The sequence below is a fragment of the Rhamphochromis longiceps genome, linkage group LG5 (assembly GCF_057381845.1).
Source record: "Rhamphochromis longiceps isolate RC_006_pf linkage group LG5, R_longiceps_female_GT1.1, whole genome shotgun sequence".
Lineage (NCBI taxonomy): Eukaryota > Metazoa > Chordata > Actinopteri > Cichliformes > Cichlidae > Rhamphochromis > Rhamphochromis longiceps.
Window position 1 is genome coordinate 15,969,240 of NC_140561.1, and position 24,972 is coordinate 15,994,211.

At 40.8% G+C, this 24,972-nt stretch overlaps 1 protein-coding gene and 1 long non-coding RNA gene across 5 annotated transcripts in view; one reads left to right on the forward strand and one right to left on the reverse strand.

Moving 5' to 3' along the window:
• The window catches only part of LOC146669497 (uncharacterized), a 31,651-nt gene extending 9,324 nt beyond the window's left edge, over nt 1-22,327 (forward strand). Inside the window, exons 2-3 of the long non-coding RNA XR_014911713.1 lie at nt 20,612-20,780; nt 22,077-22,327. This is a non-coding gene — a long non-coding RNA (uncharacterized LOC146669497). The remainder of the gene's footprint in view (nt 1-20,611; nt 20,781-22,076) is intronic.
• plxna1b (plexin A1b) overlaps nt 4,413-24,972 on the reverse strand; it is a 188,170-nt gene continuing 167,610 nt past the window's right edge. Inside the window, exons 21-32 of one of the 4 annotated variants that reach the window (XM_085406125.1) lie at nt 22,099-22,241; nt 20,574-20,830; nt 17,948-18,014; nt 14,982-15,128; nt 14,435-14,594; nt 13,937-14,040; nt 13,641-13,737; nt 11,869-12,059; nt 9,583-9,752; nt 9,053-9,265; nt 8,816-8,966; nt 4,413-7,885 (exon numbers count right to left, since the gene is read on the reverse strand). In XM_085406125.1, coding sequence (XP_085262251.1) covers nt 7,790-7,885; nt 8,816-8,966; nt 9,053-9,265; nt 9,583-9,752; nt 11,869-12,059; nt 13,641-13,737; nt 13,937-14,040; nt 14,435-14,594; nt 14,982-15,128; nt 17,948-18,014; nt 20,574-20,830; nt 22,099-22,241 — 1,796 coding nt within the window. In that variant the 3' untranslated portion in view covers nt 4,413-7,789. Of the gene's footprint in view, nt 7,886-8,815; nt 8,967-9,052; nt 9,266-9,582; nt 9,753-11,868; nt 12,060-13,628; nt 13,738-13,936; nt 14,041-14,434; nt 14,595-14,981; nt 15,129-17,947; nt 18,015-20,573; nt 20,831-22,092; nt 22,242-24,972 lie in introns of all 4 variants that reach the window. The other 3 variants (XM_085406123.1, XM_085406124.1, XM_085406122.1) reach the window with 3 other exon arrangements.

Below are 24,972 nucleotides of genomic sequence, written 5' to 3' on the forward strand. Positions count from 1 at the left end.
GTGCTGACAAGAAGGTTCCTCTTTAATGTGAACATTTTGATCCTCAGTTCTTTGATACTAAATGACACAGCCTATTAAGGCGCTGGAATTAATATGAAGGCTGAGCATCAATTGAAAAAATGTCTACCATGGTGCTACCCAAGGTATAACAATTTTCAAGCCACATGAGAGGTCCTGCATTTTGCACTTGGAAAATTTAATAAAAGATCTTCAATACCCACCCAAGCTTAAACGTTTTTAAAACTACTCTCTTTTTTGGCCTGGTTTAACACAATATAGTATTAAAGAGACCAGATTATCCTCACAAACTGTGTTAAACACATTGCAAATTGAAAAATGCTGTAAAAGCACAGAAGACACAAAGGAAGTCGAATAAAACACAAAAATAGAAGAAATGTAATTAAAATTGAATAAACAATGGAAACAGAAAAAAATCCTAAAAGCTTCCAGAAGCCTCAAAACACAACAGCTAATATCAAACATGTATCTACAGTATGACGTGAATAATGTGAGAGTTTGCCAACTCTAGTAGTTCTGGTTTAGTTTTTAAGCATTTTTGGGAGACAATAACCTAAACAGTTGTTTTATTATTTTGTGTCTTGTGTGCTTTTGCAGTACGTTTTTGTTTGACGATCTTAAGTTGCAGGACATTTGATCTCTCAGGGCCACCGTAGATTACTCCTGATGACATGAAATACATTCCTAAAATGATTCAGTACCACCAACAACTGTAATGATCCGCAATAGAAACACTGATCACTGTTAAAGGAGCCCCTTTTGCAAGCCCCAAAATGGAATTAAACTTAACAGCGGCATCACACTAACCAAGTCAACATAAGCTTCCTTTCTTAAGGTATAAAAAGTTTTACACAAGTCAACAAATAGATCGTGATGTTTTCCAACTCAAGTAGTTCTGATGATGTGCAGAACTTTACAAGATATAATTTTTAAACATGTGCAGGTGAATATTTACTGTAACATTACTGTGCTGCTTTCTGGTGCAGCTAGTGTGGCTCCATAGTGTGGTGAGGTTCCACATTTGGCTAATAAGTGAAAGATCCTGTTTGATCCTGGAGGAGACAGAAAATCCCTTTGGGATTCATCAGAAAGGGCAGCTGGTGCAAAATTCTGCCAAATCAAACTACTTACTGACATAGATGGGCAGTAACGCGTTACTGTAATCTGATTACTTTTTTCAAGTAATGAGTAATGTAAGGGATTACTATTGCAAAATCGGTAATTAGATTACCGTTACTTTCCCGTAGGAACGCTGTAAAACACAGCAGAAAATAAATAAAGTCAAAGACTCAGCGGTCCTGTTGCTCTATTTTCACCTGTAAAGCAGGAGTAGTGTAGGCGGAGGTTTACCCTGGTGCAGGTGTGCCGCAGCGGTCAGTGGAAGAATCTGCGAGTTTTTCTGTGAGTTTCCCATTACCTCGTTGCGCACTCGGTGCTTGCTTGGAAGTTTAGGGGTTTTTTTCGCTGTAAAAAGAAGTTTTCTTCCCACGCACGATGGACACTAATGTTTTTGTCACTTTTTATGGAATCAAACTCAAAGTAAGGTCAGTAGGGGAGACCGGGGATAGTTGTAACATTTTTGACATTTCTGTCTGTAAATTGAAGCTCTTTTAAGGTAGTGGATTCAAAATGTAATGCAAAGTATTTACATGTCTCTGCTATTAAATAATGCAGCTATTTTCTCTGCAGCACAATTACCCATTGCATGGTATGGTCTCAAACACAAAGAGTGAAATGTTACAATTAACCCCATAGTCTGGGTTAGTTGTAACACATCCTGGGGTAAAATGTAACACAATGAAATAAGGGTACTAACAAAACATTAACATGTAATCTTTGTTTATTCAACACATGAATGCACTTACATCCATTTATGTAGCTGTGTGTGTGTGTGTGTGTGTGACAGAATGCAGAAATCTAGCTTTTGAACATATTCCAACCCCCCAAAAAAGACAAATTATGGAATTTTCTGCAAATGAATATTTCATTAATTTTGGTTGGTCTTCCTTGAGTTTGGCCTCATTGGCTCAGTGGGCATTATAACCTACAACTCTTGCACCAATTTTGAACATAACAATGAAGCTGAAAAAATGTAGTTGTTCACCAGCATCGCAATTCCATTACTTTTTATCATGGCTTACCTTGGTGTGGTTTGCAAAGTGCTTCAGAAAGATGAGGGAATCTGTTTCTTGCACCCATCCTGATTTATTTCCACTACCAGTACTTCCTACTGGTCCATCTCTGACACAGTGGTCTGCATAATGTGGGAACACAAACAGTGAAGTAATTGTGTTGCCAATGGCATTAACCGCATATACAAAAGCGACCAGTGAACCTCTCTCTGCTGATGTCGTTGCCCCAACTTGTTTAATATAAGTTAAAGTAATAGTGTGGCAAGTTGTAACATCTGCATTATTGTTACAACTAACCCAGACTGTTGCTGTTACAACTGACCCAGACTCCTATAGCCATGAACTAGCTAACATTACAACCAACGGCTAAAACATTAGCACTAAAGACCTACACAGAATACATCCCCATAGACATACAAATAACATAATTTAAGTTTGATGAGTTTAACTGCAAAGCAGATAATGCTATCACAAATTGAAATAAAGTAGAAAAACTTACTTTTTGGCATACAAATTACTTTTTTTCATGTTAAATTGTCTGTGTTTGACAAAATGTGCTGATTTTTCACATGTGATAGCAGAACTGAATTGGGCATGCACAGGATGAGTCACATCATTTGAAACTTAGCCCTGATTGGAGAAATTGGAAGTGTTACAACTGACCCACGTTACAACTATCCCTGGTCTCCCCTACTTCCACGCTTTAAACGCTGCACGCTCATACTCTCTCCCGCACTCTATATATTATCCATTGTTGATCTGCACACAGCTGTTGTCATGAACGTTGCACTTGCTTACGTCACTGTCATGCGACATTCTCGCAAAAAAAATCACGGTTTTAGTAACGCAGTAACGCAGCGTTCCTTCGGGAAAGTAACGGTAATCTAATTACCGTTTTTGCAATAGTAATCCCTTACTTTACTCGTTACTTGAAAAAAGTAATCGGATTACAGTAACGCATCCATCTCTGTAGAAGAGTGGCATGGGGTGGCAAGGGCCACCCTAAAATGATCCCTTGTCACCCCAAGTGCCATCCTAGTTTTGCATATGACAGTGTTTATTAAAACAAGATCGCATTAACACTTTGAGCGTAGTTACAGTCAACAGTGAATATAAATGCTAAAACTGAAAATATTGCATAGTGTTACACACGCTCTGCCCCCCACCCCCCTCAACCATTAACAAATGGTTCAGCCCATAACACGGACCGGCTTTTTTCTTGTTTTCAGTAGCTTAAAACCGTTTTAACGCTATCGGTGGAAGAATGTACCATGTCGACCAATTAAAAATAAATGTCAACACGTGGGATTTGGTTGTTTAGGAAGAGGGGAAAGTTTTGGGAGTGATGGTAACGCCAGCGAGACAGAGCGAGCGAGTGTGAAAGAGAGTTTTTAGATATAGGAGATTTATAACGTTTAGTGTGGAGTGTATAGTTAGTGTGTTGTCTTGTGTAGTCGTTATTTTGTTTTGTCAGTGAGGGCACTAATGAATGTCACAAAGGCACATTTGTAAACACTGTCACTAAGTAGAAAACCAGCGGAGTGATACACCTGTTGTCAGGCCTGCAGGTTTATCCCGGTGCTGTTCTCCTCTGTCTTTTGGTGGAAAAACTTTTTTTTTTTTTTTTTTTTTTTTACTGGCACACATAATTTTTGGGGCATCTTATTACGACACCAGATTGTTCTCTCATTTTAGTAATATTTTGAAATGGTTGTACAAAATAAAAATAAAAATGTCAGGTGTATTGGCTGCATTTTTAGATAAATAGTTGTATATGTTTACAAAATGTAAAATTTATATTTGCATTTCAAGTTATAAAAATTTACTAAAACATGTATTTATTTAAACGTGTATACTTACTGCATTTGAATCATTATAACCATATGTAACCACCTGCATATGTGTTTGGGGAAAAAAGGCTTTGATTTTGCTACCCCATTTGATTTCTTTGCCACCCTAAGAAAATTTCTCTAGATCCGCCCCTGGGTGTGACTAGGGCCTTGTGGTCAGAGTAAAGCAGGCAGCTAAACTTTCCTGGCAAAAGACTGTTTAAAGTTGTGAGGGTGACTCAATCGTCCATCGAGGGGGGCAGCATAAATGTAAACATTTGAGTAGCGGATTTTGGGGATCTCAAATTATGTGTACAGCAGACTGTCAAGTGATTAATGCAAGACATGTATCAACAAAGCTGCTCAACAACAACATTTTCATCTCTAAACACGGCTGATGACAAAATAAAAAAAATAAAATCCAAGCCACAAATTATTTAGCAAAAAATGTTTAATCTCTCCTTGATGCGTGTTTATTTACAAGTAGTAAATCTGCAAAATAGGAAATAACAGAATATTTACACAATGAATGTTAACCTGCAAACTTGTGACAGTCGCTTCAAGTCTGAAACTCTAAAAATGTATCAGTTATTGTAGTATTAAAATTCTTTAGCCACTATACTTGAAATTCCTTTGCTTTGCGTTTCCGTGGGTTCTATGCAACTTCCATTTTGAAGGAGGAAAAAAAAAAGAAATAATGAATTTCCAAGAATCAGAAGCGAGCAGGAAAAAAACACAGAATGATGCCAGGACTTCATTTGATTCAGCAATGGTTTGAAAAGGCAAAAATGTGATGAAGCTGAGAATTAAACATGACTTTGAGCTGAGTCTACGCACTCTGAAGGTTGACAACAGCAGCAAACCCAGCAATTCAATCTACAGCCTACACTCTTAGGCCACCGAGTAACAATAAACACAAGTCAGCTGTTGTAGTAAACAGTGAAAAATGAATAGTAGAGAAGGGCAGCTGGAAAAAAAATACATGTGGACTTGAGAAGAAGGTCAATTTAAAAGGCAAGTAGCCATGCAAATGATAAACAAGCACGACTCCCCCAGCAGTCGTTTAATCAACAGAGCTACGAGTGGAATAGGACACAAATGGAGCATGAACCTGAGAATGGATTGAGAATGTGTAAGTGTCTTTGAAAAGCCTGACAGATCATCAGCTGGACACCACAGCCTCAGTTGTGATGAGGGAGTGAGTGAATTTGTCCCTACTGCACTCATACAGACCATCCAGAGGACTGCTGTTAACAGCACCACTGAGTCTCAGCAGTCATTCATTTCCACGTGATCTATACAGAAAGAGCACCAAAATGTATGAATGCAGTAAAAAGTCAGAAGGGGGGGAAAAAAACAAAAAAACAAATCCAAAATATGATTACTTTTTTTGTTTTTCATAATAGACTAAGAACATTTTAGTGAAGGATTTCATTTCTATTAGAAATAATGTAACATGTGTAACCAACATGATGACATGAAAAGGAGAAATTTCTATCCAAGCATGGCCAGAGTGGTCCCTTTAAGACTGGCAGGTACATAGTGAGCTATCAAGTCCCAACGAGTACTGGGATGAAGCTCGTAAGCATACAGCTGTAGAAGTCATGTTGCATCTCAGACATGTACAGTAAACAAAAGAGGATTGGACAGCATTTATGATCAGCATAAAATGACAGCCCTAATGTTCGATAGAAAAACAAGGTACAAGAGTTAAAGCAGCAAGTCACATTTCCATCACGACAACACAGACGCTCATCTGATTCAACAATTTCATTTTGATCCTAGAGATCAGGAAAATAAACCTTGAGTTCGGTCAAGTACTTCAACTTCAGGCAAACTGAAGAGACTTTTGTCTTCTGCGTACCATAAAATGTACAATTTACAGATAACAAATGAAAGTAAAAACAAAACCAAAAAAAACAACCTGATTACAAAAAAAATGGCAAACAGCTTTTGTTCATCATGAAAAAGTATACAATTTACAAATGAAACAACAACAACAACAACAAAAAAACAAAAACAATATACAGACCAGTTTGGTTTTCGGCAAGCAGAAATAAACCCCTCTTATTTCTCACCATAAAGTCAAAAACCGTGACTTCAAAAAAAAAACAGAAACAAAGAAATCCTCTTATGAGAGCAGTAATATAAAAAGCTTAAGCCACACATGGCAGTAGGCTAGTTTTGAAACAAGAGCTGCAGGCAAAGATGAGGATTACTCAGCCTCGTGTAGCTAATGAACCAAAGTGTCTCACCTCTGTACACTTCTATACCCTCCTCGTGGACAGAAAGCTTAAACCCATGTCTCAAACATATATGTTCTCGAGGTGGAGAAATAACACTAAGTCTTTTCTTTGCACCTCTGTTGTGAGAACAGAAAAAAGGGGGGAAAGTGGCTTGAGGCTGGAAATGGCTTTTCTGACTTTGTTTCTCCACAGTGAAGTTCTACTTGACCTCACTGTGGTTGCTGAATGAACAGAGTCTGTAAATAATAAAGACTTTGCTCCTGCAGAACCGTCAGAAAATGACCCTTTCAGGGATGGCTAACACAAAAGCATGACCTCTGGAAAGTTAGACAGGGTGGTATCAGAGCAAAGAGGAATATTTAAGGTAGTGCAATGTAGCTACTTCATTGTTCCGTCACTAAACTACGAGCCACTAAAACTGTCACCTCTTGACCTTTGAATTAAAGAAACAGACACCAACGTGGCCATGATAAAGCAACCATCCTGTAGGTATATATTTGGCTTTGTGAAACCAACAGATTGCACTGATTGAATAAGAAACAACAGCAACTTCATGTTATCACCGTGACACCATGAACTCTACCTGGAAGATGTGGAGATGGGCGACTTTGTGTTTTTTCTTTGTCACTTTCAACAAGGATCCTATGATGGGTTGTTATTCAAAAACTTCTTTTCAGTCACTAGGCATGTTCATATTTAAAATCATATGGTAGCACATTCCATCTAACAAAATGTCTTTGCACTAAACAACATTCAAAGAAAACATGGCACAGTACGACTTTTTTGTTTCTTTTTTCGTTGTTTTTTTTGTCCACATCAAATCGTGTTTTGTCTTATTTTTATTGTATTTGTTGGTTTGAAAAGAAAAAAAAAAAAGAAAAAAGTTTACTCCCTAATCTTTCTTTAAAAACGTAGCTGTATTTATATATAATATCTATATAGTCTTGCTTTGTAACGTTTCTGTAAATTGTGCAAATTCAGCAGTAATACAAGTGGCGAGAGATCAGAGAGTGGGCAGTTGATTACATTTATACAAAAAAGAAAAAAAATTCTAACTGTGACATCTGGAGTCACATGACCTAGAGAGATCCTCTCTCCATTGGCTCATCACAGATTGGTCCATTCCGCTAATGATGCCGTATATGGAGTTCTTTCCAGGCTTCCGTTGTTTCTTTCCTGACCATCGCGTCATCACAACAAAACTCCTGAAATCAAAATCAAGCAAACCACAAACACCGACATCCACAATAATCAAATGCTGTCGAGTTGACATGTTCTCCATGTATGTATGTGTGAAAAAACGTCCCGTGTCCTAGCCTCTCACACAGACACACTGTATGGAGCTGCAGACAAACACACACACATACACATGTAAGCGTACACAGGCCCCGCCCATCTCTGCCGAATCCCCCCATTTTGCAGTATACTGCCTCGGTCCTTTTGCAGTTTCGTCTGTCGTATTGTTTGGGGGTTGGAGTTTTGTTTGTTGTCTGGGTGAGAGGAACGTGGGAGAGAGACAGATGGAGAGGAGGAGTGAGGAGGAGCAGGAGGTGCTCGATGGTCCTCAGCTGGTCAGCGCCATTGTGTCGATGACCTGCTCCAGCTTGCTCCTCAGTCTCTGTCTCCTTGCCTGCTCGTCTCGCTCCAAAGCTGACAAGATCTGGGGGGAAAAGGGGTTAGAGGTCAGCAAATGCTGCAAAAAAACTTACAGCTCCTGCTTTCAAAGCACAAAGATGTTATTCCTACATAAGGATGAATAAGGACTCCCACATGGCTGGGTCATAAAGCATGCAAAAGTTGGTTTAATTTATTCAGTTAGCCCGACTAAATCGCCTCTTAAATGTCTTTTTTTTTTTTTTTTTCGCCTGTCCCATTTGGTTCTTTAGCCATCAGAATTGTTGTCTGAAGACCAACAAGGATACCCAATGGATTTACTTTTCCAAATGGATCATCGTGGCATTGCCGTATTGGTCCATTTGATCGACCTTTGTTTTTATTATTTATTTTATTTTATTTTCAGTTGTTACAGACGGGACAGACATGAGTGAGGGATAGGAAAGGGAGAAAGAAAGAGGAAGGAAAAGAAAAACAGAAGGGGAGAGGGACAGTGAGAAAGGGGGGGGGGGGGGAATCTCCTGGATCACCCGTTGAGAGAAAAAGAATAGAAAACAAGCAAAAAAAACAAAAAACAAAGCAACATACTAAACACAACACCATCGCATTAATCTAGCTAAGTGTAAACAGCAATAAATACTAAATATTCAATGTTGTTGTGCAGCACGCAGGACAGACAGCGCACAATGTGCTTTGAAGTAGCAGCCAAGAAAGGTGTAATTTAAGTCTACGAGCAGTGAACACCCGTGTGCACACCTGTGTGGATCAGCGCGCTTGTATTCAAATGGTTTCCACATGTAATGGTCTGCAAGAGGATTTAAAGAGCCATAGCCCTGTCCCCCAATCGCCTCTTAAATGTCAATAAGACTGAAGGTAAGTCTTTGTATACAGACAAAAGTAACAGCTTGTATTTAGTATGTAACATTAGTACAGCTTTGTTTCCTTCTCTTAGGTAGTACTAAGACTTAAATCTCACCTCGTCCTTGTACTTGATGATGTAGGAGTAAATCTCATGTAGGGCTGACATGCTGTTGAACTGGTTAGCATGCAGGCGTGACTGCTCTGCGAGGTAGGCACTCATGTCCTGATCGCTGATAGCCGGCATCCTGGAAATGTCAGAGTAGTACCTGGACGAAAACAGTTGAATATTTGTATGAAATATAACAAAACACACAAATGTAACATTCACGTCTAATCCACCATGCTTACATACCTTTCTACCCAGTTTTTATAGTTGGGGATGTCTTTAGCATAAAGCAGCTTGTTTGATGGTGAGTCCTTCCCTAGTTTATGCTCTGAGGTTGAACATGAATCCATGAAGGTCTGAGCCACCACAGACAAGCAGGCATCTGTAATACTGTTCTTGTGGATGTCAAATACAAACTGTGGGTTCTTGATCACGTTCACCCAGAACCTCAGTGGAAGACTGGAAGCAGTAAGAAAAAAGGATGAGCTGCAGAGCTACAAGGCCTGGTCTATTAATGTGCAGAGATACCACACCAGTGCATTAAGCTGCATACACACTGAACAAGCAGTCTCGAGTGATTAGATACTAGAACTGGCAGGGAAAAATACAAGCGTGGTGCATTCTGTTGCACTAACAATGTAAAAGTGTTCCATATTTGTTGGCTTACTGTCCAATATTGTTCCTACTGAGCAACACCAATGCCAACAAAACACAAACCAGCAATCAAATATTGCCAGTCATGCCCTTTCACAGCTTGCACACGCGCGCAAACTCACCAGTTGCTCTTCCAAGTGTGCCGTACATCAGGGTCTGATATGGAGTGTTTGTCTGCCTGCTCGTCCAGGAAGTCAAACATGTACTTGATGGCGAGAGGCAGAGCGCTGCCTCGGTGCGCTGTGCTGAAGATGGTCTCAAACAGGTCATCCACAAATTTCTGGAGCGTACCCTGAGCACAGGAATCAATACTGGATTAGGAGTTTTACTACACTAGTTGACATTTTCCTGCTCTTTGGGGCTTTCACGCAAACAGCAGCATGCAAAAAGTGGTGAAACAAATTTTAGAAATGTGGAAAACTATGTGCCAGTTTGTTTGTGTACATAAGATTTTGTCTCCAAAGATGGACATATAGAGATAAGTGTTTTGTCCCCGTTACACTTAATGTTTCAACAGTCCAGTTACACAACTGCCTTTGCTTGCACATTCTTCTTTGCTGTCGTGGCTGCAGGCGATGGCTTTCAGTAGCAGGTACTTGGGATGACTCTGCTTTGCTGTCAGTACTTCAACTTTGGGAGAATTTTTGATGATGTTGAGCACTTAGTGTTCTTTACAGTATTTAGGATAGGGCCCAATGAGAGTTCAGCCTAAGGCTGTTCTGCAGTGTTTTACCACATCGCACAACTCTGGAGAATTCAGAATCCTAACAAAGTTCTCTGAAGTTGAAATGATTTGATATTTCCCACAAGTTGTCACACGTTTGTCCCCGTTTTCAAGCATCCAGGCCACGTTTTACAAAACCTTTTTTGAAGCAGCCACAAGATGAATTTGCAGTTTTGTATTCGTTCACACATTAACAAATCAGCTTCCTAAACACACACACACACACACACAGCTGTGGGGGCTGTAATAAATAAGAACAAACTGCAATGCTTTAGGTGCCCCCCACCCCATTTGTCCTCCTCTGGCTTGTATGTTAATCACTTCCCAGTTGAGGCAGCATTGATGCAGCTAACCTTGCAGTTTCATAGCTGGGAGCTCATGGGAGCTCTGCAAATGAGAGCAAGAACCTGACATGGTTTTAGCGTATGGACAAATGACATTTTATAATTAATGCAAAGAGGTATGTTTATATTCAGTGGTATATGAGCAGAAACCAACAGAAGGCCACGTGTTTTTATGTGTGTGTTTAAGATGTGCCAGAATTCACACATTAAAGTCGTCCATTTCTCACATTTAACAAGTTTAATAAAAAAATGCTAATTTGGCTTTTCATACATCTAATAAAACCCTTTTTTATATACCCCCTCGTTTCTCTGGCCCGAACAGCAAATGCTGACACTTAACTAGACTAAAACATTTGTGTTGAAGGCAACATTTTATATTATATCGTCAAGTTAATCATTGGAATCCATTATTCAGAGAACAGAACCGCTCTTACTCTTGAGGAAATGTGAAACCAAATGGGTGCATTTTGAATAAGAGCTTTTCTCTTAATGACTTTAGTTGGTTTTTTTTCCCTTGTGCTTAAGTGCAGTTTGTAACAATTAATGCAAAAATTAAACAAAGGTGTTTCTTGAAGGTAATTAGCACTACTAAATTAATCCTTAAATAACATTATTTTATCATCACTTATTTTAGTGGAAGTATGAATTTGGGCAAAAGCTCTTACTTTATAGGAAACGTGTGCTTTAGACTGTACATAAATATATATGGCTGCAAGGCCTTCACAGCCATTTCTTAGCTGTTCTTTTATAGCTCTGAAAAGCTGTTGTTGCTTTAGCAGCTTCAGCAGTTAAAGAAAATAAAATAGTTTCTGTTTCACAACCTAATCTAACAGACATGGAGGCTCAGTCACACACTGCTCCGTAGTGGTTAACAACTAACTCGGGGAAGAAATACAAATTACCTGCCGTTTGTTTTTGCACAGTATCAACAAACACTTGACCTAACTCCAGCCTTTAAACCAACCTCTCTGATCATCATCTGAGGACACATGCTGCATAAAAACCTAAACAGTTTCCACAGTGTGGTCTGGAGGACATGGAGGAATTAGGTGAATAATGATCGTGGGGTACTGGCCTGGGCCTAAAAGCCCCGAGGCCACCAACAGAGGGCCCAGTAACACCAACCAAACAACTCAATAGTCAAAGGTCAACCTCCTAATTAAGACTCTGCATATGTGTGTCTTTGTGGAAAAGGTTACGAAAAATGTTAATGAGCTTAGAGACCACCACCAAACAAAGGTCAACAGGGGCTGCTGGTGGAAATGGGCTACATGACAGGGATGTGGTGGAGTCGGGAGGCTGGGTCTGCGCGTGTGAGAGAATACGCAGCCTCTTTTTACCTTTGTGGCCAACAGTCTGGTCAGGTAGATCTCAGACACCATCTTGCTCCCTCTGTCTCCCTCCCTCTGGTCTGAGTGGTCGTGGTTCTTCACCAGATGCCATAGCTTGGTGCCGCTCTCGAGGTCAGGGGTGATCATGGGTGTTCGGGAGCGCAAGCTGTCTGGACTACTGGCTGTCCTGAGCATGCTCTCTGCACAGAGATAAAGGAGGACGTGTTGGAGAAATAAGTCAAAGAGCCAAAAACCTTCATGCTGCTCTGTGTGTTAAATGCTATAAATTATGACTCATGCCGTCTTAATCACCATTTCAAGGAGAAACATTTATATAAGAAGAAAAAACAATGAGACAAATGAAATATCTGGCATAGCTGAAGACGGCAAAATCTGACTGAAGTTAAAAGCACTATTGAAATGTGACAGCTTTTTCTACTTACATGTCACTCTTTCACTGCAAAATAAATTCATCTATCACTCTCTCACCTGCCCCCTCTCTCCTTTTGTCGGACATTGATGTCATATCTGTGACACAGAGTATTACGCTTCCACTTTGAATGCTTGTCAGCTGCGTGACAAAGCAGCAAAGGACTGAGGGGTTTGAAATTGTCAGGACAGAATGTGAACCAGGTAAGCTCGGAGCAAATATGATGGGGGTGTTAGTGAGTATTATGTGTATGCCACAGTGGCAGGGCTCTGGAGTAGAGTTACTCTGTACAGTTATAGAGGTAGAAGAGAGGGGGGGACGGGGGGAAAACGTCGTGAGGAACTGAGATCTACTTCACAACATTAAACCAGTTATTACAAATATGGCATTTTGACAGCTCTGACATTTTGTTAGCTTAAAAATGTATCTAAAATATGCTGTTCTCCATGTGACTCTTTGATTTCACATATGTAAGAAACTTTCAAGATTTCTGATTCCTTTGCAACAACTTCAGTGCACCACTGCTATACTGTGTTTAGCTACGCTGTTGTTTTCCATGTATGCCCCCAAGAAGGCCAAGCATTTGTTTGAACAGATGTTCGAGGTTAAGTGATCATTAAACAGTCTTCTGCACAATCATGTATACAAGGGAAGCTTCAGGTAGCTGTCTGTGACAGCTACCCCCCCAAGGCAACTTTACTTAGACGAAGGAAGGCAAACACAAGAACAAGTAGTTTAAGTGAGCTAATATAACCAGATGAAAAACAGCTCTATTTTCCTGATCTGCCTCTTTAGGCTGAATGAAGAACATCAGTTTTATGTCTGTTAGACTTTCATGTGAACTAATATTACACCTGTAATAATTTATCACATAAGATATGAAGAACATCAGTGGACAGAACTGTGGCGTAAGTGAGTAATAATAAAACTACTATCCACTCCTCTACAGCAGAGAGGAGAACTGACACGAAACTCTTTCAAAGGTTTGGAACTCACTTAAAACACTGTGTGGAGAAATGTACTATATTACTGATAAGGGCACAAATACTTGATTAGCAATATCATATTTAATGGCTTCCAGGGGCCAAAGTATGTAAATTGAAACCAGTATTTGTGGAACAGTTTGAACCAAGTCCCAGGTCATGTAAACAGGTGTGAAAAGCACTGAGCTAATTTGCTAATGTAGATGAGACAGATGCCAAATTAACATGTGAAAGGTTCTGAATGATGTTTTTAAAGGTTCTTTCTATGAACAACATCCCAAGTTTTGCAAATAAATAAATAAATAAAATTAACAAGTCTGAATTTTTATAATTCCACACATACAATACACACACACCTTCTTTCGTACCGTATCTGCTGAGGGATTTGGTGAATGTGGAGGAGTTGGAGATGTTGTAGGCCGAGTTCTGTTTGGGTACCAGGGCAATCACTGAGCCATCTGTCACCTGAAGCAGACATTCAACCAGCAGCAAGATTATTGTCCAGCCAAAGAAACTTTCACAGTGCTCACATGGAATTTATTTCTGGATTTTTCATTTTGATAAGTAACATAAGAATCCATAAATACGCCATCAATAAGAAGCACAGAGGTTTTTCTCCAGCATAGCTTCAAGGGATTCTGTGCTGTATTAAGAAGCTGGTTACCTGGTAGTGAGCTAGGGTGTTGAGTCTCTTCCAGTCATTGTCGATCTTAGTGGTGACATCTTCATCCTGAAGGATGATACGAGCCATCCTGCCCTGCCGCCATTCTGTCAGACACACACAAGAGTGCTAAGTAAGGTTGTAATGTTTAATAGAAAGGGAATAAGAATCTTTCAAGACAGACAGCATAGACAGAGTCAGTGCCCCTTTTAGGCACACCAATCAATTCTCATCATAAACTTAAACTTCCAAACAGCAAATCAGGTTTCTACGACTTAATCTTAATTCAGAGTGAGTGTAGTGCAGTTTTACGGACTTTTAAACACATTACTAGATGTTTTTTAGGATCAGAATTCCCACTCCTGTCAGAAGTGCCTCCCTTCTGTGTCAGAGAGCTCTTGAAGCAATTCCCTCTTTATCTCCCATAGCAGCGCAGCTGTGTGTTATGACTCTCCGTGTGATTTGATATTTGTATGTTGTTCATTTTTTCCAGCTCCTTACCAAGGTCCATATCTGAGGCCTTCGGTCTCTGGGAATAAGGCGTCCCTTTGTACACAGCATCCAGCAGCTTTTCCTTCACCTGTGTCACTGTGTCACAGTTCAGGCTCTTCACTGTCACCTCTGGAGCATTTTCATTCTCCGGGTTCACACAGTGCAGCGTCTACAAATGCAAAGGGCGGAAGGGAAAGAGCACAGGTTACATTTAGACCAGAGGGTCAGCACAGACTGGAAGTAATAACTATTGATGTGTTAGAGCATGACCCTGTGGTTGTGTTTGACCTGCAAAGAAACACTTCATATGGCACCTCAGAATCAGTGTTAAAGAGCAGAAGGGGTGCACAGCTAGCTATTTATTCCTATCAATACAGGCATAATAATGATTTAGCAGGTTGGATCCTGTTTTGATAAAAGAATATTTTCCAAAATTACTGGACAAATATCAGCTCTGCATCATTGCGCTGTTTTAGTTGTAAGCATCCATCTGCTTTACAACCTTGTTCAGAAACAAATGCGCCTGTGTCCAGAAAGTATGTTTTTGAGTACTGACCAAAGTCTTGTAGTCAATTTGCTGTCTGATGAGTTTATCCTCGCTCAAAGAGTAGCGGGCTTCTCCTGTGATTGCATCTATTGGCCCCTTTTCCATTTGTTGCTTCATGGCACAGTACAGCATGAAGAGAGGTTCCCCGGCACATTCCTTCAAAAAGTGAGACACGCAGTTGTATTATGAAGTAGGAAGAGACAGGTATCAAGGAAAAGTGACAAAAGGTTATATGAAGAAAAGGAGAGAAAGACATACTGTACAAAGTGAAAACTGAACATTGAACTGTTCAAGAACTTTCCAAGCAAAAACACTGCAGCAAAAAGTGCATAGCTTTTCAGAGCAACTCTTCAATTATATTTCTAATCTTCTTTAAGACAACCACAGGCGAAGCAGTAAAGGACAAGGCCACGACTTGTGTTGGCTAACAGCACGCTAAAAACAAAAACCCTCCCCCCCCTGACACAACCTCCAGCCTCTCCCCTGTGTCTCTTCCTCAGTAAGAAAAAACAGCCTCTATTTGTGTGTGTGAGCAAGTGAGTGAGCAAGGAGGAGAGAAATTATAGAAAGTGTGAGTGTGAGTGAGTGGCAATTGATGGAGAAGTTAATAGAAGGTTAATGACTGAGGGGTGAAAAACGCTGGGAGAAGCACTTTGGTGTGTGAGACGTGTCAAATGGGCAACAAGCACTGGGATGTTGGGTTCCCTGTCTCTCTTTTCTTCACACTCGTTTCTGCTTCCCCTCTTTTCCATTCACTTGTTCAGCAGGCCTGCAAACTAAGCACTGCCTGTATGGCTTTGTATTTTCTCCTTACAGGTGTCATGTGCCGTCTTTCCTGACTTCTTGTTAATATTTTAACACTTCACAGTGTTGATTTTAACTAATTGAGATATATTTATATTTTATGACCTTCAAAAATTAGGTGCGCTGATGAAAAAGCATTAAATTATGATTTAATTACTTGCAGCTCAGGAGGTCAGAAAGACTGAGAATTACTGGTTTAGATAATCTATCTTAATCATTGCTTGTTTAGAATAACTTAGTGTTGCAATGCTGTGCAAATCTCTGATCTCAGCAAGCAATTTGTCGAGTACATGTTTATCGCTGCAGACAAAACTGATGACGTAAATGCGAAATGAGGATATATATGTGTGTGTGTGTGTGTGTGTGTGTGTGTGTGTGTGTGTGTGTGTGTGTGTGTGTGTGTGTATTTAAAAGCGTTCATGGTGTGATAATGTTCACATTAGTGCTTTTTAACCAGTGATTCACATTTTCTGTCTGCAGCTTTGTGCCTTGAGGCAAAGCCGAATATTGCAAGTGCTGCCCTCCGAGCTTCATTGGACATGTTCATGCATCAACACCAGTCAGTCATCTTGGTGAGCTGTCAGATGAACTCTGTGGGATAATCTAGCACTGCCTGCCTCCTATGGTGAAAACACAGCACACTGGCAGACGTCCTCTCTGTCTAGCAGCATACAAACCAGCTCTGCGCTGCGTCTCAGTCCTTCTGTCTCCTTCAAATGGTGCCAGTGAGGAAAAGCAGCACTGATGCTATACGTTTCTAAAAGCATTGTGTCGCGCAGACATTTTGCTGCGCTACAGTGTTTTTGACTTCAGTGTCCTGTTAAATTAATTATAATATATGCCATTTGTTCATTGAATTAATCTAAAGCAATCACATTTTATAATTAGTCTAAAATTCTCTCTAAAGCAGAATAAAGTGACCATGTGATCCCACACAAGCTTGTGCAACAGAGGACAAGTGAATGCTTAGAATAGGGTAATGGATAAAAGGATTTGTTTTCCTATCTCTTGTTCGTTTCGTAGGTTAAAGCTCTATCTCTTTGAACAGGTACTTGACCTTTACCCATCTCTATTTACACCTGGCTGAACTCTGAAATTGTTCCAGGCCTTTCTTTCATGTTACTCCCAAAAACATAGGAGAAAGAAAGGCATTAAACTGCAAAGGTTGGATGAAAGCGAGGCTTAATCTTGCTGCTAGCTACAGAAACTCTTTACTTCAGTACTCATCCCCCCACCCATATTTCCCTACACGCCCTTTAAACCCTCCAAAAACACCTCTGCCCTCTTTTTAACCATTTTCTTTCCACAATCTTCCGTGTTTTTGCTTTTTTTTTTTTTTTATTGTTTCTCTGTTATTTTTGTCTCCACTAAAGTTCATAAACACAGCTGCTGAAAAAATCCCTAACAGCTTTTCTGATAACCCACTCCCCTTTTACTGAACCACACTCTCGCCGTCCAGTCTCTAATTTGGAGCCAAGACACACATGCGTGCACAACCAGAACGGACACACTCGCATACACAGATGCTAACTGGGATCCCCGAGGGCTTGGCTGGTTTCTTGTCCACCAGAATGCCTGCCCTGGCGGGGGTTTAAGGCCCCGCTGCTAACTGATTAGTTGCAGCAATGTTTGAAAGCTGAGAATGTGTGTGTGGAAGCAAGAATTTATCACATTTTAAGCTATAGTGAGTCCCTGTGATATGAAATCAGAGAGAGGATTTCAAAAAGACAGACAGAAGAGAAATAAGAGAATGCAATTGTGTAAGATGTGTGGCTTCCTGTTTTGATAAGCCCCAACTGTCTGAAGAGCCATCCAGACACACAGCCATGCATACACGCACAGACACTTTCCTGGCTCTAAAAGAATCAAGCTTGGGACAAAGAAAGGACAGGTTAGTGCGACAGTCTACGGTGATCAAACCAACATGGCCAGCTGTGTCTGAACAGTGCTTCAGACTCTGCAGATCCCTCAACTGGTAGAAAGAAGAATTTACCACATGAAAGGCAGAGGTAAGGAATAGGAACCCTGCTGCCTCTGCCTTATCTAATGCTGCAGCTGTGAATGTGTGCGCTTGTTAGTGAGACATTTTTCAATTCTCAAACACCAGTGGTGATGCTGTTGCTTCTGCAATTGTGTGTATCTGTGTGTGTGCGCCTCTGGGACAGTTTTACCTTGAGGAACTTGTAAAGCAGGAAGGTGAACCAGTTGGTGAGCATCTTCTCAGCAACCGACTCCGTCCTGGGAGACCGATGAAAGAAAATGGGAGAGAGAAAAGAGAGGGTAATGGGTGAGGGTGAACTGGAAATAAAAGACAGTAGTATGTGCCACAAGTGGAGCGTAAAGTCTCTGTATGAGGAGGTTTTGGCATCTTGGACTGCCTGGTTATAATCTATGGTCAAAAAAACAAACATTTGAAACACGCTTGCATGTCAAAGACACTACATGACATTATCAGTCTTCATGCAGTTAATCTTCAGACAACCAAAGAAAAAGATAATGTAAGAAAGCAAATCCTTCAGTTTCTTACATTGCTCCATCCCCTCTTCACACTACCTCTAGGCAAACCCACTAATCTTCATAAAAAATACAGCAATTAGTATAACTCGCTAACTTCTCTCGTTAATCACAAAGCTGCCATGTAATGAGGGGAACCTCCGCACGTGCATGTGTCAAGCAAACACGTGAGCAACAAGTGCATGAAATGAAAACCGAGCAATTAAATGACTTATTGTGTCTAATTTGTTAAATACCTGAGAGGGACACCGGCACTCTAGGTATGTGGGTGGAAACGGGGGGGGGGGGCAAATAAAAATCTTTCTCTGTGTTACCGCCACACTTCCATGCTTTTCACATTAGAAACACTTGTTTTCTCTTATATTGACGTGGGGTACACCTGTGTTACTAGGTTATCTAACTGGGCCACGTTCCAATACTTATCGCAAATATTAGTCATTCGGTCATTAGGACGGCACCATGGGTGAAATGTGAAGACAGCTACATTATGCTGAAAAATTTTCATGCCCAATAAATAGTAAGACAGAAAAGAGGAAACTCTGGAAACTAGGCCAATGTAGTAGTAAAAACCAATAAAGGCCTGTAGCACAAATGAGACACGTACTCCTACGCTTCCTCAAACCTTCCTGTTTGACTGTTGGATTTATTGAATGGATGCAGAGCATTTTTTCTTTTTCATGCCTGTCAGCAAAATAGAGAATGAATGATGAGGCAGCGGAGAACGCAGGTACAGAAAACATAACGAGTGAATAAACCGGGACAAACCCCGTTTCTGAGCACGTGACGTCCACTGGTAACTTCTAATCTATGCCCCTGAACATCATTTTTGAACACGTCGTACGGGAATAAGCGATGACGCATTTGTGTTTTTGCCAGCTGCACACAGACAATGAATCTCAACGCACAGTATACAAAACAACTGCACCCAATGCAAAAGTATAATTTCATCAAAGGAGGTGGAGATCCCCATGGGAGAGGACTTTTACATCTATCTATTGACTAAAAAGACCTAAACAGGGTGAACCATGTGCAACAATTGCAGAGCTTATTAACACCGACTCCTGAGGCAAGTGTAGTTAACAGGGACAGCGTGTTGTGACCATACGCCCCAAGAGGGGATTGGAAAAGACTTCACACAGGCACGCTGGCTGAGAGTCATTTATTTGATTAGATTTTTAATTAAATATCTCTCCGAGGAGTAGGAGAAGAAAAAAAATGTAACTTTTTTTTATCATTTAATGTCTAATTCCAATTTATTTGGAGACAGGCCATTTCTCTAATTGTGTCTTTCCTTAAATATGTGTATCCTTTTCTGCTCGGCTGTCAGCAGTAGCTCATTTTCCTTCTCTTTTCTCCCTCTGCCTATCTGCTCCGTACTACCCTTCCCTGTTCTTTCTCCCTCTTTACCATCTCTCCTCTATATGTTTCACCCTTCATCAATTTCCTTGTAGCTCAAGTCTCCCTCCAGCCACTTGCCCTCTTTTTCTGTCAATCACTATTTCACTACCTTCTTTTACTTCAGCCACTTTTATCTTGCTACCTTTTCCCTTTTCACATCTCATTTTTGCCTTCCCCTGTTTCTTACTTTCCCCTTTCCCTACCAAATCCTTCTCTCTTTACTCTTCAGACCAACTCTTGTAAATCCTCCTCTCCCTCTTTGCATCCCCTGCATCTCTTGTACTCCCCCCTCTTCATCTTTCTCTGTGTGTTTGTGAGAAATGAGAGAGCAGTATGTCTGACTGTGGCTCCAGTGGGACTGTATGTGTGCTCAGGGGTGTAATCCTCTCTGACAGGGACAGGGTTGAGAAATAGAGAGGAGGTAACGTCACACAGGCCTCTAAAAGCTGCAGTCACTGTCCCCTGCCTTCCTCCCTCATAACTTCAGCCGCAAACTGAAAAAATACATCACTCGATACTCTGACAAAGAATATATGTTCATGTTCTCCTCTTCCCTTTTTAATGCTACAACAGGTCTAATTACGTGGATTATTTGAATGTGCAGCAGCACTGACATGACGAAATGAAAAATTAACACTACTTTTTTCCCTTATTTTTTGTTGAATTTAATATAATTAGTCAGGGTTTTTTTGTTAGGGTGCTTCCTGTCAAGAACATCCCAACACAGCGAATATAAGAAAAAGGAAAAATACCTGAAAACACACACGCACAAATGCATTTCCTCAAACCCGAACCTGCAACTAACTGGTGCACGTGTGGCATGTTTTTTCCCCAAAGCCAGGTTTTAGCCCTTTCCCTCCCCTTCTTATTTCCTGCTTTTTGTACCTCCTGAGTAAGAGCTTTGGGTGGTTCTTGCTTTCCAGGTTTTTGTCAATGAGGTCAGACAGGAGCTGTTTGAGGACACCGGTGGCATACTCCATCTCTCCTTGCAGTGCTGTCATGATGAGGGAGGCCACGTTGCCCCTGTCTCGCATAGAGAAGGACCTCTGTGCTTCCAATGTGCGAATGAAGGTCAACAGAAAGTGCTTTTTGGTGAGTAGCTGGCCAAACAACGTCAGGGCCTTCTCCACATTGGCGGGTACCTGAAGGAGAAGGGGACGGAGGTGATGAAGGGGAAGGAGAATTGGGAGAAGAAGGAGTGTTGAATAAAGAAAAAAAGAGGCAGTCAATTGTTGGACAAGGAGAAGATAAAGTGAATGGAGGTGATCATGGTAGGTTTAAGGAAGCATACAATTCACAGAGGAGAAGAAGACAACGAAGAAGGAAAGGGAAGGTAGAAGGTTGGTAGAAAAGAGTAAAGAAAGATCAAAGATAGCGATATAGGGGAAAATTAGATAAAGGGACTTGAAAAGATTGAAAATATGATGAACTGGTTGTGAGTTATAGCTGTGCAATGGATTCATGAGTATGTTTTAAAACAGGATTTATCAAATGACATGAATAAAGAGCCACATGTGCTCTATTTTCTCTCCATGCATAATCATGTCAATACTCTTATATTTTCCACATGCATGTAGGAAACGGCACATTGCAGCTTTGAAAACCTGCCTACTGTTGAACCAGTTCTCTCTATCCTACAACCCTCACTGTCATCCCTTTTCCCTCTTCTCCTCTCAACGTAACTGGCAGGCCTCCCCTTCTCAGGTAAAGAAAGTGAGGCTTGAAGTAAGAATGTGAGCTTTAGGCAGTAATAAGAAATTGATCTGCCTGCTAGCGCACTATTGTGGCTTGTGATTGCCTGGGCCATCCAAATGAAAATCCAATGTTGCGCTACACTATCCCTTTGGAATACAGTTGATAGCACAAGCAGATAGTGAATTCCTCTAAAGCTTGTCTCTGTAGTCATAACCTTATGTGCATGTCAGTGCACCATGCATGCATTTTCCAGGTAAATGCGTGCGTGATACTGTAATGTACAGAGAAATGACAGTGGTACAGGTGCACCTTGCATTACAGTGTCCACAGCGCTTGAGTTCATGTTAGTAATAGAGTGTTTCCTCTTGAGAAACGAACAATAGTAGAGCGGAGTGTGTTTTATTGAACATGTGAACACTGCTTTTTCAGGAGCCTCAAACAGGCTCAGTACTGTAGAGGCAATCTATCACTTGTGCGGAGTCTTAGTGGAGCTCAGACATTGCCCCTCAAAACAGCCACAAAACTAGAGTTTGTCCTGAGAGTTTGGACTTGAACCCTTCTGTCTGATATCTAGGACTAAGATGCAGTTTTAGAAGGTTTGGATTCAGATTGCCTACCTCTAACATGATTTTCAAATCTCACCTACATGAAATCTATGAAACATTCCCTCATCCTGTGTTTGTGTGTGTGCAGGGTGCTCTCTACTGACCCGTACCTCCATCTCCTTGAGAACAGGGTGGTCCTCAATCCCAGGAAAGAGGACCCTCATGGCATAGGTGCGGTAGTCCAGGAAGGGGATTCCTGCTCCATCCAGCTCCTGAGTGAGCTCATGGATGTCTGTCTGCAATTCTGCAAAGGCTGAGAAAAGAAACGGGAAATGCTTACAAATGTATTTTAAGTTCCAAAAGAGAGACACATTTCTCAAGATGAAATAAAGAGCAGACTGCCATATACAAGACTGTTTAGTTGATTTTGATGACACATTTGGTTGGAAGTGGTGCTCTGTGCAGTGTTTAGCATTGTCAGCACTAGCACAACACAAAGGGCTCATTTAAACACACTTAATGACTATGACTTGTCACACTTCTTTCTTATATATCCCAAAACAACCACTGCTTAATAGATGTAAAATACATCTGTTCATCTGCAAAAACATTGCGGAAGCATTTTCCTGGAAAACTGAGACATTCTGATTGGTATTTATTAAGTACTGGATGGGGTCGAATAGGATAAAAACGATAAAAAACAAACAAACAGGGGTAAAGCTGGGCATTAAAGATTTAAAGGTGTTTATTACTATGTTAAATACTTTCAATTTATATTTTTAAATAGTCAGAAATTGGGGAAAAAACATGCAGAAAAGAGAACCATAGTTTTCAAAATAATCACACTTAAGATCTTGGCTTGTCATGCCATCAATCTGATGTTTGGAAACATTCCTGAGGAGGAACAGAAAAAAGGAACATGGATGATATGAAGAGAAGGTGGAGGTGTCTCAAAGAGCAGCAGTGAAAAGCAGCCTTATGGGATCACTCTGTGCTAAGAGTGCAAAGAAAGAGAGAGGGAGAGATGGCTGATAGAGAAAGTATTCTGGAGCTGCTCAGTGGCTGGAGGGGAGTTCAGGATGCAGTTGCACACATGGCAAGCCTGTGAGTACACACACATTATACACCGCCACCTCTCATGCTTGTATTCCCGCACACACCCACACACACACACAGTTTTTCTGTTGTACCCCACAGCTGAACACATAACCTTGTGCCCAGATGATTTATGTGAACGCACATGTCAATGTTTTCACACTTTTTCCATTCCCACAAAGTGTGTGTTCTGACCCCATTCTGTATACTCCACTGGCTTCACGAGCCACATCTAGAGGGAAAATATGGGATCAAATCCATTCTCTCACACATCACATACAATAGTGTATACAGCTAATGGTTTTGGTGGACTGCCCCAAATCTATTTTATAAACATAAAACTCCCTTGAGGTAGAAAATATACAGCTATATGGTTCTATTAGCACAGCTCTGTGTGTGTGTGTGTGCGCCATATAGCATCATCCAAAATACACTAACACATGGAAACACAACTCAAACAAATAACGAAGCAAAGCCCAGACTAACAGATGGCTTGTGTCACCCTGTCCCTCTCTTCTAATCTCTTTTCTCCCTCCCTTCCTCCTTTCAAAGTGACATCTTAGAGGTCACCTTTCTCCCCCTTATGGTTACCTCCTCTTAACTACATCCTTCCATCTTTCTCTCATTTATCCGTTTAGTTTCCTTCTCCACCTCTCAGCATTATTCTACACAACTCTCTTTGCAAGCCTATAATGTTTTAGTTGATCTCCTGGCTAAGCCTTTCTTGATAGAAGGACTTTATTTCCATCATTCCTTATTCATCTCAAATAGTCCCTTCTCTCCATGTTGTCCTCTTATTTGTCCACCCAGCTCCGTCTGCCACTACATATTTATCTAGCATCCTCCATCTTCCCATCCAAGCACACACTCTCTCCATTTTGAAATTTGTTCTCCGATATTTCTTTTCTCTTCATTTTCCCACCCCTTGCATAATCTTCCTGTCCATTTCTTCTTCTTCTGCCTCCCATCTACTCCCATGACTTGTTTGCCATATTTATCTCCCTCACTCTCCTCCCACTCCAAATCTGCCCTCTTGTCTTCCAGACAGTACTGACAGAGAGGGACAGACGGGGTCAGGGCACATGGACTCACTTCTACACACTCCAGCCAATCACAGTATGACCTGCAATGTGAGTTTAGGTCTGTGTGATTGGAGGTAGTTGCAAAAGAGCAGGATGTAAAGATGCGAGCATCGGGTGAGATGAAGGAATAGCACGCAAAGGAAAAAAACAAACCACAAAATCATCCTCTGAACAGATGACTGACAGTTAAGACTCAAGGAAACTAATCAGATAATCCCAGGTTGTGGCCACAGTAAATCAATTATCATAAATCAGCATAAATAAAGCTATTGCATACCAATCTTTTTTTTGTTTTTTTTCCTTTTTTACATTAAGACCTGGCTCCTACATGACCCACAATGCAACTTGGCCACATGTACTTTATCCAGATATTCAGGTGTGGTATTAAATCTCCCTTGACACTATAAAAATGCAACTGACCTCTGAATGAAAATTTATATTTTTATATTTAATAAAAGCACAACAAGTCAGTGGAATGAGTAACAATAAATTTATGACATACCTACTATATTTGACATTCACTAAAGAAATGCAACAAGTGAAGTGATCTCAAATTCAAACGCATTGCAATGATCAGAGTTATCAGTATTCCCCTTCCCTTTCTCCCCATCTGCTTTTCTCTCTCTCCTGCCAGACAAACCCACAACAGCATCAGCAGCTTCTCACTCAATCCATGCCGTCTCCAGCCAAATGAATATATGCTAATGTATTGGTGTGTAAGTTTCTCTCCATCTCTCCCCCCGGTTCAGCAGTTGCCAAACCACTCCTTCCTTACAATCTCACACTTCTGTGCCCTGTCTCTATCTAACCTCCATCTAGCCCTCCCCCTCTCAGTGTGGATGGTAGCGAGGCCAGCCAGGCAGCTCT